The 17,031-nt window shown below is 58.0% G+C and overlaps 1 protein-coding gene across 4 annotated transcripts in view; it reads right to left on the bottom strand.

Moving 5' to 3' along the window:
* Nucleotides 1–16,724, bottom strand: part of CDH5 (cadherin 5) — a 34,598-nt gene extending 17,874 nt beyond the window's left edge. Inside the window, exons 1-3 of one of the 4 annotated variants that reach the window (XM_036011959.1) lie at nucleotides 7,686–7,852; nucleotides 7,629–7,655; nucleotides 2,342–2,561 (exon numbers count right to left, since the gene is read on the bottom strand). In XM_036011959.1, coding sequence (XP_035867852.1) covers nucleotides 2,342–2,542 — 201 coding nt within the window. In that variant the 5' untranslated portion in view covers nucleotides 2,543–2,561; nucleotides 7,629–7,655; nucleotides 7,686–7,852. Of the gene's footprint in view, nucleotides 1–2,341; nucleotides 2,562–7,628; nucleotides 7,663–7,685; nucleotides 7,853–16,503 lie in introns of those variants that run through there. The other 3 variants (XM_028501811.2, XM_036011958.1, XM_036011957.1) reach the window with 3 other exon arrangements.
* Nucleotides 16,725–17,031: the final 307 nt, after the last annotated feature.

Genomic DNA, 17,031 nt, shown 5'->3' with positions numbered 1-17,031 from the left:
AATACAAACCCCAGTCATCACTGCATATGGGCAGAACCTCTACAGGACTGGTATGTGTGGGTTCAGAGGCCTGCCCGGGGTGCACTCCCATTGTCCCGCCCGCTCTGCAAACAAAGGCCTGCGCTCTGTCCTCGGTAAACAGGGACTTCCTTCCCTTGGGGGACGTCTTCGGGGGCCAAGAAGTGATCCTTGGAGCCCTGTTCTGGCCTCTCCCAGGCACCCTGTTTCGGTTCAGGGTGGGGCCTGCTCGTGGCTCCTCTGTCCCCCAGCTGCATGCGGGTGCCCAGTGGACCCTGGTGGCAGATGACGGCAGACCTGACGCTCTTTCCCCCGCCGCTCCCAGACCCTGGGGCGGTCCCTGTAAAGGTCCCTGTCAGGCTTCGCATGACGCAGGTGTTTCTGTTTGCTGCTGATCCTCCCTGACTCATCCTTGGGTCCAGTCACTCTCTTCAGGGGATGATTCACGGCCTAATCATCCCGTTTTGAAGGACGTGGGTGGGAATGGCATTTTCCTCTGTGACACATGGTGTTCAGGTTCGTGATGGAAGTTAGGAGCCCTGTGCTTTCCTGGGACTGCGTTCTCCTAAAGCTGTGTCCCGGTCAAGCGTCTTTCCCCCCTGAGTGGCCACGCTGAGGGGTTTAAACTTCCCAGGCATTCTCGGGAGCCGGGGGAGCCCAGGCACACAGTCAGCTGGCCGTGTTGCAAGTGGGTCCCCCTGGCTGCGGTGGCATTTCTGACGAGAGGCCGGGCTGGGCCCTCCTCCATCACAGGGTCCTGTCCAGTCTGTTTTTCTACAGCCATGGGGCTCCCCCAGCACCGCTGGTGGCGGAGTTCTCTGTCTCACGTGTGCTGTGCTTCTGAGACGAGGGGGGGCAAACTGTTTCTGTAAAAGGCCAGATAGTAAGTATTTTCAACTCCGTAGGTCCCATGGCCTTCATCACAGCTGCTCCAATATGCCATTGTAGCACGAAAGCAGCCACCACGACTTGTGAGTGTGCAGGCGTGACTCTGTTCCAATAAAACTTTATTTACAAAACCAGGTGGGGGGCCAGTTCTGCCAGCCCCTAGTTTAGACCACAGGCTCTACAAGGATGGGGCCGTGTTATCTTTGCCCATGGTGGTTGGCGCTGTATTTCCTCTCACTATGCATTGATCTATTATTGCCTTGGCTCACCATGTTTAGGGTCCAAGTAGCTGACATGGGGGGACTGTATGCACTTGAAAGAAGTGTTTTCCCCCTCATTGAAAACTCTGAAAATACCTAGGCCATCTCCCTGTCCTTGTGTGTGAAATCCCCCACCAGAGCCACTCTTTTCCATTGGAATGGCTGGTTTCCACATCAGTGACGATGCGACACAGTCGGGCAGTTCAGTCGCCACTCTGAGTTCTAGGACGGTGACGCGGGCTGACCGAGTTTTAAAGAGAAAGAAAGTAGGAGCTGGAGCCCTGGAGGGCGGGCTGGCGCCAGGCACCTTGTTGTGGGTGTTCTAGAAGCTGGGGCATTGTGTAGGGTGACAAAAACTAGGAGGGATCGTCTCAGAGAAGCTTTTTTTTTTTTTTTTTTTTTAGGGAGTTCAAAGGCCTGGACCAGGGATGGCAAACTGTGGCCTGGTTGATTAATTTTGTCACCAGCACAGTTTTGTAGAAGGTGCTCAGGTATTCCAGACCTCTCCGCTGGGAAATGTAAATGGCAGATGTGGCTGGCCCTGCCCTGAGCCCTGGACTGGTCTTTTCAGCCTGTGCATGGGGTGGTCCTTCCACCGCTGGTGTTTGGTCCATGGACCGAGATCTGGGAGAAGATGTACCATAGCATTCACCATCATTTCCACCACAACCGCGTCACCAACACAGCACCACCACCACCACCATCACTGGCACAGTCCCTACGCCGCCACCACCACCACCACCAACAGCTGCCTCTTCCTCATCCTCACCACCACCACCACATTGCTACCACCGCCACCTCCATGATCACCATCACCACCTTCCCTCTTTCTCTTCCTCATCACCGTTCTCACTGTCATCACCTCCATTATTACCGCCCGCCTTCTCCTTTCCCATCATTCTCGTGGCCGCCATCATCATCACCACCACCACGACCTTCCTCTTCGCCATCACCATCATCACCACCACGGTCATCATCACGACATCCCTTTTCCCTTCATTATCTCGACCACCATCACCCCTGCATCAGCCCCGCCCCCATCAGCTCCACCCCCAGTGCCATTGCCCTCGCAGCTGCCATCCCCACCCCTGCCGCCACCACCCTCTTTACCGCTGCCACCATCACCGTGGGCCACCTGCCGCCAAGGCCTCTCCTGCCCTGGGCCCAAGCCTCACCTTGCCCACGTAATGGGGCAGCGAGGTGTTTTTCTCCTCGTCAATGTGCATCTGGTTCCAGATCCAGTCTCTCTTCTGGCGCCGGTGGGTGGGCAGCATGCTGGGACTGTCCAGCTGGGCAGGGTCAGCGCTTGCGGCAGCTGCCGTCAGCAGGCCTAGGCAGGCGCCCACTGCAGCCAGTAGTATCAGGGGCAGGCGCATCTTCTGAGGAGGCACAGATCTGGGGAAGGAGAGGAGACACCATCAGGGCCTGTTGGTGGCCACCCGTGCGAGCGAGCAGCTCCCAGGGACAGCCGAGCTCCCCGCATCTGTGCACGCCCTCATCCCTCACCCTCTGCTGGTACCAGCAGAGCTGACTCTGCTCCTGCCCCAGAGAGGAGCCCCAGAGTCCGGGAGGGGAAGGCAGACGCAGGAAGAATTCCTGTGTAAGTGTCACGTGTGGAAAGCCCAGGGATTAGACGTTTCTATCACCTTATGATCATCCCCAACAAATCTAGGATCCATCTGACACCATACACAGTTACTACGGTGTTATCGACCATATCCCCTACACTGTGCTTTACATCCCCAACCACCCAGTGCCTTCCAGTTTGTGCTTGCTCATCTTTCCACCCTTTTCTCCGTGCCCCTCCCATCGGGCAACGGTCAGAATCTTCTCTGCATCTGGGAGCCTGTTTCTGTTCTGTCTGTTTGTTTTTTAGATTCCACGTATATGTGAAATCATGTAGCATTTGTTTTCCCCTACTCATGTCACTTCACACAGTTCCCTCCACGCTCATCCACGTTGTTGCAGATGCAACATTTCACTCTGTTTTCTTTCATGGCTGAGTCCTATTCCATTGTGTATATGCACCACTTCTTCCTCATCTGTTCACTCTATTGAGGGACAGTTAGGTTGCTTCCATGTCTTGGCTATTGAAATAGTGCTGCCGTTGCCCCGACCTGTGTGGCTCAGTTGGCTGAGCATGGTCCTGTGAAGCAAAAGATCACTGGTTTGATTCCTAGTCAGGGACCATGCTGGGGTGGTGGGCCGGGTCCCCGGCTGGAACGCGTATGGGAGGCAACCGATGTTTCTCTCACACATCAGTGTCCTTCTCCCTTCCTTTCTCCCGCTTGTCCCCTCCCGCTAAAAAGAAAATAAATAAAATCTTTAAAAAAAGAGAAAACAATGCTGCAATGAACATATGGATATATATGTCTTTTAGATTTAGTGTTTTGGGTTTCTTCAAATAAATACCCAGAAGTGGAATTGCTGGGTCCTTCTTTGTCTCTCGTTAAAGTTTATTTATTTATTTATTTTTTTGCTGTAAGTATCGCTACCCCAGTTTTTTTTAGATTGCCATTTTCCTGAAATGTTTCTTTCCATCCCTTTGCTTTCAGTCTGTGTGTGTCTTTTGGTCTGACGTGAGGGTCGTCTGAGGTGACAGCATATGTGAGGGTCTCGTTTTGTTATCGATTCAGCCACCGGATGTCTTTTGATTGGAGCATTTAATCTACTTGCAATTAAAGTAATTGTTGATATGAATTTATTGCCATTTTATTTTTTGTATTTTTTATTTTTTCTTCTTCTTAACGAAACCCCTTTAACATTTTTTAGAATACTGATTTGGTGGTACTGAACTCCTTCCACTTTTTCTTATCTGGGAAGCTGTTTATCTGTCCTTCAATTCTAAATGATGCCTTGGCTTGGGAGAATACCCTTGGTTATAGGTCCTCCCTTTTCATCACTTTGAATATTTTGTGCCAGTCTCTCCGGGCCTGCCAACTTACTGTTGAAAAATCAGCTGACATCTTATGGGAGTTCCCTTGCAGGTAACTAATTGCTTTTCTCTTGCTGCTTTTAAGATTCTCTCTTTATCTTTAACTTTCGCATGTTAATGATGCCGTGTCTTGGTGTGGGCCTCTTTGCATCCATCTTGTTTGGGACTCTCTGCGCTTCTTGGACTTGTGTGTCTATTTTCTTCACCAGGTTAGGGGAGTTTTATGTCATTGTTTTTTCAAATAGGTTTTCAGTCCTTGCTCCCTAGCTTTTCCTCTGGAACCCCCACGATGCACACTGGTATGCTTGACATTGCCCCAGAGGCTCCTTCCATTATCCTCATTTTTTTTGGTATTTTTTTCTCTTTTTGCTGTTCTGATGGGCTGTTTTCTGCATCCTTATCTTCCAAATTACTGATTTGATCCTCTGCTTCATTTACTCCACTGTTGACTCCCTGTAGTGTATTTTTCATTTCTGAATGGCTCTTTTTAATGTGTTCTGTCTCCACTGTTATCATTTCTATCTCTTTGTTGCTGTTCTCACTAAGTTCACCTGCTCCTCCCCTAAGTTCATTGAGCATCCTCATAACCAGGGTATTGAACTCTGTGTCTGGTAGATTGCTTGTTTCCATTTTGTTTAGTTCTTTTTATGGAGTTTTGTTCTGTTCTTTCATCCGGGACATGTTTCTTTGTCTCCCCATTTTGGCTGCCTACCTATATTTGTGTATTAGGAAGAGCTGCTACATCTCTTAGTCTGGGTAGAGTGGTCTTATGTAGTAGGTGTCCTGTAGGCCCCTGGGGTGCAGCCTCCCCAAGTATCTGAGTTGCTGCTCCAGGTGTACCCCCTGTGTGAGTTGTGTGTGCCCTACTGTTGTAGTGGAGCCTAGATAGCTGTTGGCATGTCAGTGGGAGGGGTTTGCCCCCAGGCCAATCAGCTGCCAGGACTGGCTGTGCCTGCAGAGGAGAAGCTGCTATAGAGGTCTGCCCTGTGGAGCAGGACTTCCTACAGGGGGGCTCTGGTTCCCAGTGGGTTTACCACTTGAGTGCGTTGTTCTAGAGGTGGTTAGGTGCTGTTGCTGCACAGCCTGACACTGTGCACCTGGTGTGCTGGCTGGGGCCTTTGGGGAGGGGCGGGCCAAGGTCAGTCACCACCTGTGTCCTGCCTAGGGCCACCTGACACGAGGTACAAAGCCATCTCCAGAGGGCGGCTGCTTGTGCTGGGCTTGGAGGTGCCTGGGAAAGCCAAGCTACGAACCAAGGTCGGCTGCGCCCCAGTGAAGGGCCTGAGGCCACTTTGCAAAAAAGTACCGGGTGCGTTGAGGCCAGAAGCTCCCTGTTTGGGATTTTTGAACCTCTGAGAGATTTTAGGAAAGTCTGTAGCTTGAGCCAAGGCAGGCCTTTGTATGGAAATGGCCCTGGAAGCCACTGGGGTCTGCTGCCAGTTGGGTGTGGTGGAGTCTCAGGGAATCACCAGGGCAGGGCAAACGGTGTTAGCCAGGTGGATGGAGGCTCCGGTATGGTGCCTGTCTGCCGGCTGTACGGCGGAGGGCTCAGCAAAGAACAGTGGCCTCTGCCAGCGCTTTTGTCTGGGAGAAAGCTGCCCCTCCAGCCCCCACTTTGAAGCCGGACCATTCAGTTCCTCCTTCTACGTCCTGGTGCCTTTCGGTCTGCTGCCCCGGCCCTAGAGCTTGTAGTTGCTGAGTGGGAGTCGGTTCAGATAGGGGAACCTCATGCACCGTCGGTGGGAATGCAGATGGTGCAGCCACTGTGGAAAATGGTATGGAGTCTCCTTGAAAAATTAAAAATGGGACCACTGTTGACCCAGTGATCCCACTGCTGGGAATCTATCTGGAAAACCCAAAACACTAACTCAAAAGAATATATGCACCCTTAGGTTCATTGCCCTGTTATTTACAAAGCCGAGGTATGGAAGCAGCCCGGGTGCCCATGAGTAGATGAGTGGATTAAAAAGCCAGGGCACATTTACACAAGGGAATACTACTCAGCTGTAAAAAAAAAAACCAAAACAAAATCTTACCTTTTGCCACAACATGAATAGACCTAGAAATTATTAGGCTAAGTGAAACAAGCCAGTCAGGGAAAGACAAATACCATATGATCTCACTTATATGTGGAATCTAATCAGCAAAATAATTTAACAAACAAGATAGAAACAGAAGCACAGATACAGAGAGCAGGCTGATAGCTGTCAGAGGGGAGGGGGCCTAGGGGCTGGATGAAAAAAGGTGAACGGATTTAGCCAAAAAAAAAAATGTATCTGACAGATAGACTCGGACAGTGTTATGGTCATAACCACAGGGAAAGGAAGGTGGGGGAGGTGGGAGTGGGCAAAGGGGGGAGAGTGGGGGTGGAAAGAGACTTGACTTGGGGTGGTGCACGCACGATGGGACATACACGTGATGTTTGGTTGAGCTGTACCGTTGAAACCTATGTGGTTTTATTAACCAATGTCCCTGCAATACAGTCAATTAAAACAAAAAACAAACAAACAAACAAACAAAAAAGAGAAACGCCTGGGACTCCAACAGCCCTCCGTCTCCCCCAGCCACAATCCCTGCTGGTTTCCACGGCCAGAAGTTACGGGGCTCTTCTCTTCCTGGCACTGGACCCCTGGGCTGGGGAGCTTGGTCTGGGGTTGAGACCCCTCGCTGCTCCGGGGGCACCCCTGTAGCCCAGGCACCCCTCTTGATTTTTAACTGCCACATGTGGGTGTGGGGCCGGCCCCTTCTGCCTCTCCACCCCTCCTCCCAGTCCCGATGTGGTTTCCTCTGTACATCCTTGGTTACAGGACTTCTGTTCAGCGAGACTGCGGGTGGTTCTTTCTGAATGATAGTTGTGATTCCGAAGTGGTCGTGGGAGGACGCGTGCACTGCGTTCACCTGCCGTTACCTTGACCGGGACCTACCCGGCAGCTGCTAGGACGTGGGATTTAAAGGCTCCTCTAAGTAAACCTGCGCCCCGGCCAGCCCGAGCGCCCCTACGGGGTGGCATTGCCTTGGTGCTGTCTCAGAAGGCGCTGGGAACCCCGGACGTCTTAGCCCAGAGGGTCAGGCCTCGCCCCAGAACTCACTGGAGGTGGTCAGCTCGGCAGCAGCCGCATGAGCAAGGGGGTGGCGGGGCGGAGGTCGAGCGTCTGGGCTCACGAGACTCGTGTCGTTGTGCTCAGGGCCCAGTGCTGAATGGAAATGTGCTGTCCTGCGTTCAGACGTTACTAAGAATCTCAAGACGGAGACAGAAGAACATGAAGCCAAGCGCGGGGGGCTTTCAAGCACAGGGTCCCCGCCTTGCCCAGACTGCAGGCCCTTGAAGGCAGGCCTGGGATCAGCCTGGGCTGGGTGGGACCTGGGGCCGCCCCTCAAGGGGGGCCTGGCTTCCCCCAGCATTCCGGGGAGAGGGATCGATTGCCCCACTGCCCCACGGTAGGTGGAGGCTCTGGCCGTGGCTGTCCCTGTGCCCTCTCAGCCCTGACCCCGTCCGTCCTCCCCCGCTGGGTCCCTGTGTCACTGACCTGCAGCCCCTGGGATGGTGCAGGGGGAGAAGGCGGGTGGGCGGTAGTGGGAGCAGGGCTCCTGCCCGGGGAGACGCAGACCCTCGGGGTGCTGGGCAGGAGGCCTCTCCTGCAGCTGTCCCCTGCCCCGGCCTAGGGAGGGGCTGGCCTCTGCGCACGCAGCACAGGAGATCTCCGAACTCGAGTAACTTCCTCTGAGGCCCTGGCGCCAGGCTGGCCTCCCCAAGGGCTGAGGATGCCTGCTCTGGGCCGGCCCGGCCGCTTGGGCTGCTGACCTTAGCATCCGAAGCCCCCACCTTGTGGCTTCTGCCACCGGCCCAAGAGGAAGTGGCCTGCCGGGGCGGGGCAGGGCAGGTCCCGGGACGCAAGGGCCACGCTCCTGGCGGGGGACGCCCTCCTGGCTTTGCGTACCGCATTCCTGAGTCACAGATGAGGCGGTTTACTTGGGAGAAACGCGTGCCCTTTGATGTACGATTTGGAAAGGGCAGCCGTTCCTGCGGGAGGTGGGCGGCGGACGCAGGCGGGGGAGGTTGGGATTCCCGGCCAGGATGCTGGTCCTGACTCGGGAGGGGAGGCGGCAGGCATGACCCCTGTCCCAGCCTCCCTGGACCCAGGCCTGGTGGGTCATTTCCTTCTTTGCCTAGAAAGGAACTCCGAGCCTTAGTTCTTCTTCCTTCCAGAAGTGAGAAGTGGCTCGAAAAAGAAAAAGTAAAGCAAACCGAATTAAAATGGAGAGACAGGGAAAGAGAATTGTCAGGCCTCTGAGCCAGACAGGGTGGGCCCTGAGCGCCTGTCATGTGTTGGGCCCCTGGGGTACCGCACTGAGCCTGGCCGATGGGGCCCACCCTCAGGTGTAGGCACTGTAGTGGGAACACCGGGAAAGGAAGTGAATGGGCAAGAGCATCAGCTAGTGACCTGAAGTTGCTCAAGGGATTATTACAGTGGAGGCCACAACAGAGGGGGCAGCCGGCTGGGATGGAGAGGCCCAGGCAGGCCTCTCACAGATTGCACTTGAGGCAGGATCTGAGGGTCAGCCCTAGGGGTGCAGGGGGAGGGAGGGAATTCTCAGCACAGGGACCCACCAGGACAAAGGCCCTGAGGTAGAAAAGTGGCTAGTGTATTTGAAGAACTGAAAGAAGGCCCCTGGGTCAGATGGAGATGAACCGAGGGGGAGAGCGGGGTGTGAGAAGAGGTGGTCAGGCCAGTGCAGTGGGCTGGACGATGCCCCCCTCCTGCCTCCCCACCCCAGGGTGTCCAGGTCTTCAGCGCCGGAATATGTACAGGGAACATGTACAGCACAACAGGCTTTCAGCAGATAAGCCTGAGTTAAGGATCTTGAGTCAGAGAGATGTGGGTAGAGGGAAGGCGAGGGGTGGGTGGGGAAGAATCGGGAAGAAGGAGACGGGACGACAGAAACGGAGGTTGGAGTACGGTGGGCCCACAGGCCCAGGAACAGGTGAGGGAATGGCTTCCCCCCGCAGAGCCAGCCACGGGCGAGGGCCACGAGCCTCACAGGGGACCCCAGCCCCTCAGTGGGCTTTGGCTGGCCCCACGCACAGTCTCTTCTCCGTGTGCAGACCAGTCCGTGCCAGCAGGGGCCCCGACGGGAGCCCTGGACGGGACTGGCCCCGGCCCCACGGAGTCACCCCACACCACTGGTCTGTCTGCGGTGGGCAGGGGGGCAGTGCTGTGTGCCCAGTGAGCGGTAAGCGACATTCCTGAGCACCTCCTCCGTGGCACAGGGTCAAACTGGGAGGCAGTTGCAAGTAACTCCATTTTGCAGGTGAGGCTCAGAGAGGTGGAGCGTGTCCTCCTGGGTCACACAGCAGCGAGAGGCGGAGCTGGGGTTTGAATTTAGGCTGCCTTTCCCCCCACATAGTCCTTCTGCCACCGTGCCCCCCTCTCTGCGGTGACAGATGTGCAGTGACAATAATAAACCGTCCCCCTTGCTGGGCTTTCATAGAGCTCATCTCATTCAGTTTTCCCACTGTCCCCAGCCGGAGGCGGGGGTCATCAGCCCATTTCACAGAGGAGGAAACTGAGGCTCAAAACAAACGGTTTCAAAGCGGTAGATCGGGAGCCCTCGCCCAGATCCACCTTCTCTGACACCCTGGACTCCTCCTACGCCTCTTCTCAGCGGGACCTGATGGACTTTTCCATTTGAAAAGCCATGTTTATCTGTGTCTTTTGCCTTTTGTGTGAGAAATTTGGCTGTAACAAAGGGTGCCCAGGGGACAAGTTTTACCGACAATCTTTCCTCCTCCTGCTGCTAATGGGGAGGAAGCCAGGTGGCGGGTCGGACGGTACCCACAGCTGGAAGCACAGTGTTCCTGGCCGCACCTCCCTGCCGTCAGAGCCACAGCGGGGGTCAGGCTCACTTTAACCCTCGACCTTGCCGCAGATAGAACTCATGCGTCTTGGTTGCACTCACGGTTTTCAGAGTGATCCGCTGGTGCAGGGTGGGTTGGGTATGACAGATATGCAGGGGTTGGAAGATTCTGGAAGGGATTTCCAGGCTCAGAAATTCCTAGCTGAGCAGCCCTGACAACTTGCCCAACAGCTGCCTTGAGGGGAGGGAGGATTGACGTGGCAGCTGAGGTGTGCGTGCCGGGCACGCCAAGGCCAGCACCCGCCCGTGTCCCTGTCACCCAGGATCCCCGGGAGATTTGGGGGCAGCTCCAGATAGACCCGTGCGTGTGGGCAGGCCATCTGCGCCCTGGGTCAGCCTGGGGAGATCTGGAGGGCCCAAAATGGGAGGACGAAGTGAGGTCCAAAGCCTCTGGGGAGTGGGCAGGGGGCTCAGGAGCAGGGGCAGGGGGCCCAGGGAGTGGCCGGGACAGCAGGGCGGGGCTGGGGAGAGCCGCCGGTCCGGTCTGTGTCCACAGCTCGGCTGAAACTGAGGTGCCCGGCTGGGCCCGAGGACCAAGCGGGGTCTCAGGGCCAAGCCCAGTGGGGTCCTGTGTCTCTGTTTGCTTTCGGTACCTCTCTGGGTCCTGGGGGGCCTGGGGAGCCTCCAAGGGCAGTTCCAGCCCGCAGGATGGTAACAGCCACCCGTCCTGGTCACATCCTGGCCTGTGCCCTTGCTGCCCTCTCTCCTCTGCCCGGATTTAGTTCCCCTGTCACTGCCTCTCTGAGGCCCGCTCTGGAGTCTCGGGGTGACACAGTCACTGACACACATGTGTCGAGCACAGACTGCGGGCTGGCACTGCACTGTGCTGGGGGGCGTGCACGGGCTGCATCCCGTGGAGGAGGTGGACGCACTGTTGGGTAGAAGGTGTGGTTTCGGATCGGGTGCGGGCTTTGAGGGGGGAGTCGGGAAGCTGGGAGGGGGCAGAGAGCGGGGACCTCAGCTGGTCTGAGGGTCGCGCAGTCCAGGTGCGAGTCCTGCCTCTCTTGGACCTACTGTGTGGGACGTCAGGCAAAACTGACTTTGCTCCTTTTTATCTTTCTGGGCCCATGTGTTGCTGGGGCCGTAAGATCTGCCCAGCTCTGTGCTCTTTAAAAGGAGGGGCTGGGGGTCACAGGGCACAAGGGGAGTGGAGGGAAGGGGCTGGAGCTGCTTCATTTGTAACTACATCAACCCCAGGAGGCCCGGACCCCGCTGGGAGCCACTCAGCGGGGCAGCCTGGCAGATACTCCTGGGCTGGTCCTGCCCCTGACCATCGGGCAGGCCCCTGCTCCCGACCCGACCAGGGCCCTGCTCAAGCCTGAGGTTTCAGGGGCTGAGGCTGGGCTTTGGGGGGTTATTGAGTAGGCTTCGGGCCCTGGGGGTGCGGTGGACGAAGCCTACGGACCCGGGATACCCACATGACATCCTCAGGCTAAACGGATACACCTCACCGGCAAACGTGCCTACATGAGTCATATCCCTGTCCCCAGGAGTCGGCCCACGCCAGCTCCTGGAGGGCCTCTGCTCCTGGGGTCTGGCCCCCCCCATTCCCGCCCAGCACACTCTCTGTCAGCTGGGACAAGACCTGCCAGCTGGGCCCAGCTCCAGCCGAAGCCCCAGAAGGGGGACTGGACACTCAGTCCCAGCACCGCCTCCTGCAGGCTCTGGGCTCCGGCCCAGGGGCTCAGGTCAGGGCTGAGGGGCTGAGGGGCTGGGCCCCAACCCTGTGGGAGGCGTGTCTCTGGGAGGGGACTCGTTGGGCCACGCCCCCAGCCCCTGCTCCCTGTGTGACCCTGGGCAGCTCTTCCCAGCACCCTCCCACCCCACAGCCTCAGTTGAGGGCACAGGCTGGAGCCAGGGATCCCCAGACTCCTTCACGGGTTCCCAGATTGTCCTCTAAGCCCAAGCATTTGTAGCTGGGCCTCGGCAGCCACACACGGGGAGGGTGAAGGGTGAGGCCCTGGGACTCTCGGAGGTGGGGCGTGTTGGGGGTGGGCCTGGGTAGCTAAGAGCTGCCCCTGGGCTTTCTCCTGGTTTGCGCCTCAGTTCGGCCCAGGGGCCTGCTCCCATGGGTCCCAGACCCGATCTCCTCCCCTCCCCTCCGGGTCCTTCCCTGCCTTGACTCTGTTTAGAGCTGACCACACTGACTACACAGCCCCCCTGCCGACCCCTCGCCCCGGGGCCCCACCCCCTGCAGGGTGAATGTAGCTCTTGAGCCAGAGTCCAAGGCCCTGCAGGACAGTCTGTCTCCCGCCCACCCCTCCGGCTCTCCTCTCCCCCACCTCCCTGCCCCTCCCTGCTGGAGGAGAACAGGGCCTTCCTGGAATGCACAGTGCTCTTGCTCTCTCCTGCAGGCTTCCCGCACAGGCTGTTCCCTGCTCCCGAATGCCCTTCCTTGCTGTGTCCCCCGAGTGAATGCTGTGCTTCTTTTCAAGCCCCAGGCCACTTCCTTCATGAGGTCTCCTGATCGAGTCCTGCCCCCAGCACAGCCGAGTGTCTCTGACCAGGCAGGTCCGGGTCTGTCTCCACTGCATCCCACACCCAGCTGCGGGCGGGAACTCTGCGCCCTGGTGTCCCCACTGCTGCCTGCCGGCCTGCCTCTGTCTCCAGTCCTGGCCTTGTCACTGTGTCTGTCTCCATTCAGGGGGTTCTGAACAAATCTGCCTATTTGCAGACAACACCTTGTTAGGTGGGCGGAGCAGTGCAATAGTTGATTTAACTCCAAGAAGCGCTTCCCTGTCCCCAGATACTCTCGCTGTTGGCCATGATGCTATGAGACACACCACTCGAAGGGCCGATCCTTTGATGAGGACATTAAGATTAGCCTTCTTGTAGGCCCTGGCTGGCGTAGCTCAGTGGATCGAGCTCTGGCTGTGAACCAAAGTGTTGCAACCGCACATTGATGTTTCTCTCTCTCTCTCTCTCTCTCTCTCTCTCTCTCCCTCCCTTTCCTCTCTAAAAATAAATAAAAAAAATCTTAAAAAAAACAATATTAAAAAAAGACTAGCCTTCTTGTGGGTCCCTGATGAACACACACCTCCCCTCGTGCAGGGGGCCTCTTACAGGAGGGTTGGGAAAACAGACCTTATAGGTTGTCACTCGTTCCCACACCCTTGGTAGACATCACCGACCAACCACAGGGTTTATTCCCCCCTGAACTTGAGCTCAGCCCCCGAATCTTCAATACAGACTCCGAAGCAGGTACCACAACTTCAGCAGAGCTGGTTTGCGATTTGAAACAAATCTGTGCTCGGGTCGCTGGGTTCTAGGTCATCGGTCAATGCCCCTGTCTCCTCATGGGGCGTCTCCAAGCTTCAAGGAGAGAACAACCCCCACCCTCCTACAGAGCCTTTCCCAGGCTCCTCTGGGCCTCCCGACTCCACCTGGGGCTCCGAGGCAGTCCGTGGGGGCAGCAGAATGAGCTCCACCACTCACATGTTTGAATCTGCCCATGAACTGCGTGGCCGCAGGCCCGCCCCCCTTGCCCTTTCTGAGCTCTACCTGCTTCCTCAGGAACAGCTGCGTCCCTCGTCAGGAGCGTTAAGTGAAATCACCGGTCTGAAGCCCGGAATGCGGGAGGTGCTCAGTAAGTCCCGGCCTAGAAGGCTACGAACTCCACTGGCCGAGTCACACCTGACCTCATTTCCTGGTTCTGCCCTGGGCCCACTTCTGCTCCCCGCTGTTCTTCCCCAGAAGGAAATCTCATCTACTGCCTGCCTGGCTTGGTCCCCCGGGCCCCACTCCCTCCTCTTCCTGGTCTCTACACGTGCCAGGATCTGACGGTTACTCTGGGGCCCCATGCAGGCCGTCTGGAGGTCCCTGAAAGAGTTTGGGGCCCTTTGGGTTCATCCCCTGTCTTAGAGACAGAAGACCGAGGATCAGATTATGGACCCAAGGCCTGCCAATATCTTATGGTGCTTCTACGCTTCCTCCAGGAAGCCTTCCATGATCTCTCCACCCAATATCATCTTGGACCTGGGTTAGGATGGGTTTTTCAATATTTCTCCAGCCACAAGCCAAGCTCCTCAGATTAGGTCTTGTCTCCTGGGACATTCCTTCCCTAGGGTTAGTGGGCTCCTGGCTCTTCCTGACTCCTGCTTCTGTGGCTTGAACGGTCAGGCCCAACCCTCCCTGCCTTATCCCCTCTCTGAGCTTGATTACGGAGTGTGGTGGGGGCTGTGGGGGCTGTGGGGTCAGGAGGATCTGGTCTCACTCACATCCTGCTTTCATCTCGTGCTGTAACCTCACCACGCAGCCTCTCTCAGCCTCTGTGGTCCCATCTGTCAAATGGGCATTCTTTTAGTAGCTTCAGGGTTGCTTGGGGCGGGGGTGTATGGGGTGCAGAGAAGCGACGGATGTAGAAGGCGTGGGCCCACAGGGCTGAGGAGCTCAACAGCTTCCCCAAGCTGGTGGCCGCTGTGTCCACCTCGCGCCCCCGAGGCAGCAGCAGAGCTGTGAGTCACCGGACTCTGGGAGAAAATAAGCATGGCCCCCTCTAAGCTTCCTGCCCCCATGTCCGGCCCTTGTTCAGCAGCACAATTGCTCAGGCCCAGACTGCAGGGCGGGCAGTTTAACCCCTTCAAGGCCAGTGGATGCCTCCCCTACCCCCTCACCACAGGAAGCAGGAGTCGGCAGGGCTGCCTGGGGCTCAGCAGCTCCCAGGCCCTCGGAGTCCGCTGTTGCCCTCCGGGCCGGAGCCCACGGGTGGCTGGATTCGGGCCATAGCAGGAGAGACCCTGCTGCCTGTCCCCTGAAGGTGAACCAAAGCGCCTGGTCCAGGCATTCCTGGCCTCCAGCATCACTGGCCCTCTAGCCGTGCCCTGCTCTACAAACCCCCTGGCCACACCGGCCTCCCCCAGGATGCCCTTCTCCCCCTGCAGGGTCCTGTCTGCCCACCCCTCGGGGCGGCAACGTCCCTGTCGGTTGGGGAACAAGCACTTGGTGCTTGGCTCACAGGAGCTCCCCCCCGTGCTTGCCGGAGGACGGGCACAGGCGAGGTCCTCTGGCTTTCACTGCCCCCTCACCTGTGGGGCCTCCTGACCTCAGGGCCCGAAACCTCTGTGGTCCAGTCACGTGGATTCACAGCCACAGCCAGCTCTGGGGTAGCGGGTAAATTCAGCTATGATTTTTTAAAAAAATCCTCAGTCAAGGGTGTTTATTGATTTTAGAGAGGGAGAGGAAGGGGTGGGGCAGGGGAGAGAGAAAGAATCACTGACGTGAGAGAGAAACACTGATTGGTTGCCTCCTGTGCACACCCTGACCTGGGATCGAACCCCGCAACCCGGGGATGTGCCCTGACCGGGGGTGGAACTTGTGACCTTTTTGGTGCCTGGGACGACGCGCCAACCGAGCCGCCTGGCCAGGACCAGCTGTGAATTTTTGAAGATGCCCTACTGGGACGCACTGCCGGAGCCAGGAGTGTCCGTTGCCTCATTGAATTCCCCCACAAAGAGACCCTCTCCTCCGTTTGACAGACAAGGAAGCTGAGACACGCAGAAGCTCCGAGCTGCCAGAAAGAGCCTGAGCTTTGGGACTCGAGCTCCTGGTTCCAATTCCCCCGCCCCACCCCCAATCCTAGTTTCCTTCACCGAGAAACAGAGAGGCTGTAGCTGACCCTCGAGGTGGTTGGCAGTGGGGAGGTAAGGAGCTCCGCCGCACAGGAGCTGTCTGTGCTCTGCCTCGAGTCCCACAGTGGACCATTCCGACCAGCAGACCAGTAACGCGGAGGGATTTTCCCAAAGTCACACGGGAAGCGAGCGGCAGGGCCGGGGTCTGCCCCCAGCACCACTGTCTCCGGCCCGCGCTCTCATCTCGACCACCTGAGTCAGGTCCTTTTGAGGGGCTTCCCTAACACTCGAGGGCCGTGGGTGCCCAGGTGCTGCTGGGGAGAGGGTGGCCGCTCCCCTGACCCCAGCTCCCACAGCTCTGCGTGGGGCAGGCAGGGGAGGGGCTTCCCCGGGCAAGGCCTCGAGCGCCCAGCGTTAAGCCTCCGTTTGCCTGTTCCGAAGCCGGGGGCGCCGGCTGGCGGAGGTGCTCAGGCTCCGCGCGCCCCTTCCCGGGCTCCTCTCCCGGTCCCAGCACAGGGCCTGGGGTCGAGGGCATGAGGGCAGGCTGTGGTCAGTCCTTTCCCATGGGGGCAGGGGCACCAAGGGGGCCTAGGCCTGGGTGCCAGCCCTCTGGCCCTGGCATGCTGGCGGCTCAGGGGGTCCCCCGCTCTCTCTGAGCTCGGCGCTGGTGGGGGTCACAAGGGGGAGAGTCCACACATGCGAAAGCCTGGCCCTTGCCCACTCCCTCAGCCTTGAGGATGCCCGTTCGTGTGCTCCTGGTCCTGCTCCAGGCCAGGAGGAGACCCCGTCTGCCCCAAGGCCTGGCTCTCTCCCCTGGGACCCCAACGGCATCCACTCCGCAGGTGCGGGAGGAGGGACCCTACTTGTCTTGGGCCCACGGCGATGGGTGCGGGCTGGGGCTCGGGGGGCGCTCACTCACCGTGCTGTGGTCTGAGCCGTGTCCGTGTTCCGTCAGTCAGACTGTCCGGGCTGAGTGCTGCGGAGCTCTGCGGAGCAGCTCCGACGGCCTCTCGAGGGGAGCCCCGCCCGGCAGCGGCGAGGGAGGCCGGCCGCCGCCCCTTCAGGTTTTCCAGCTGGCCCTGGCCCACTTCCCCCTGGGATGGTTTCCTGTTATTGTTTCTGTGTGAGGGCCGGGCTGGCTGCAGATAGGCAGGCCGTGGGGGGCGGCCGCCCCGGCCCGGCCATGCTGTCCCCACGCAGGCCTAGCCCTGGCCCCGCCTGGGACGCTCAGTTCATATTCTGACCCCAGGCCTCAAACCTGATCCGAGTGGGGCCTTAGCACCTGCCAAGGCCCTTGGCCCATCCTCCTCGTGACCCCAAGAGCGGGCACCATCACTGCTGTTTTACAGCTCTGGACACGGGGACTCAGCCAGTCTGAGGCCGGCCGCCCAGCTGGGGCGCAGCAGAGTTGGGGGGAGAGCCAGCCAGGGTCAGCCTGGGCCTGGGT

This window comes from Phyllostomus discolor, chromosome 12, assembly GCF_004126475.2.
Source record: "Phyllostomus discolor isolate MPI-MPIP mPhyDis1 chromosome 12, mPhyDis1.pri.v3, whole genome shotgun sequence".
NCBI classification, from domain to species: domain Eukaryota; kingdom Metazoa; phylum Chordata; class Mammalia; order Chiroptera; family Phyllostomidae; genus Phyllostomus; species Phyllostomus discolor.
This window is presented reverse-complemented; position numbering and strand designations above follow the sequence as displayed.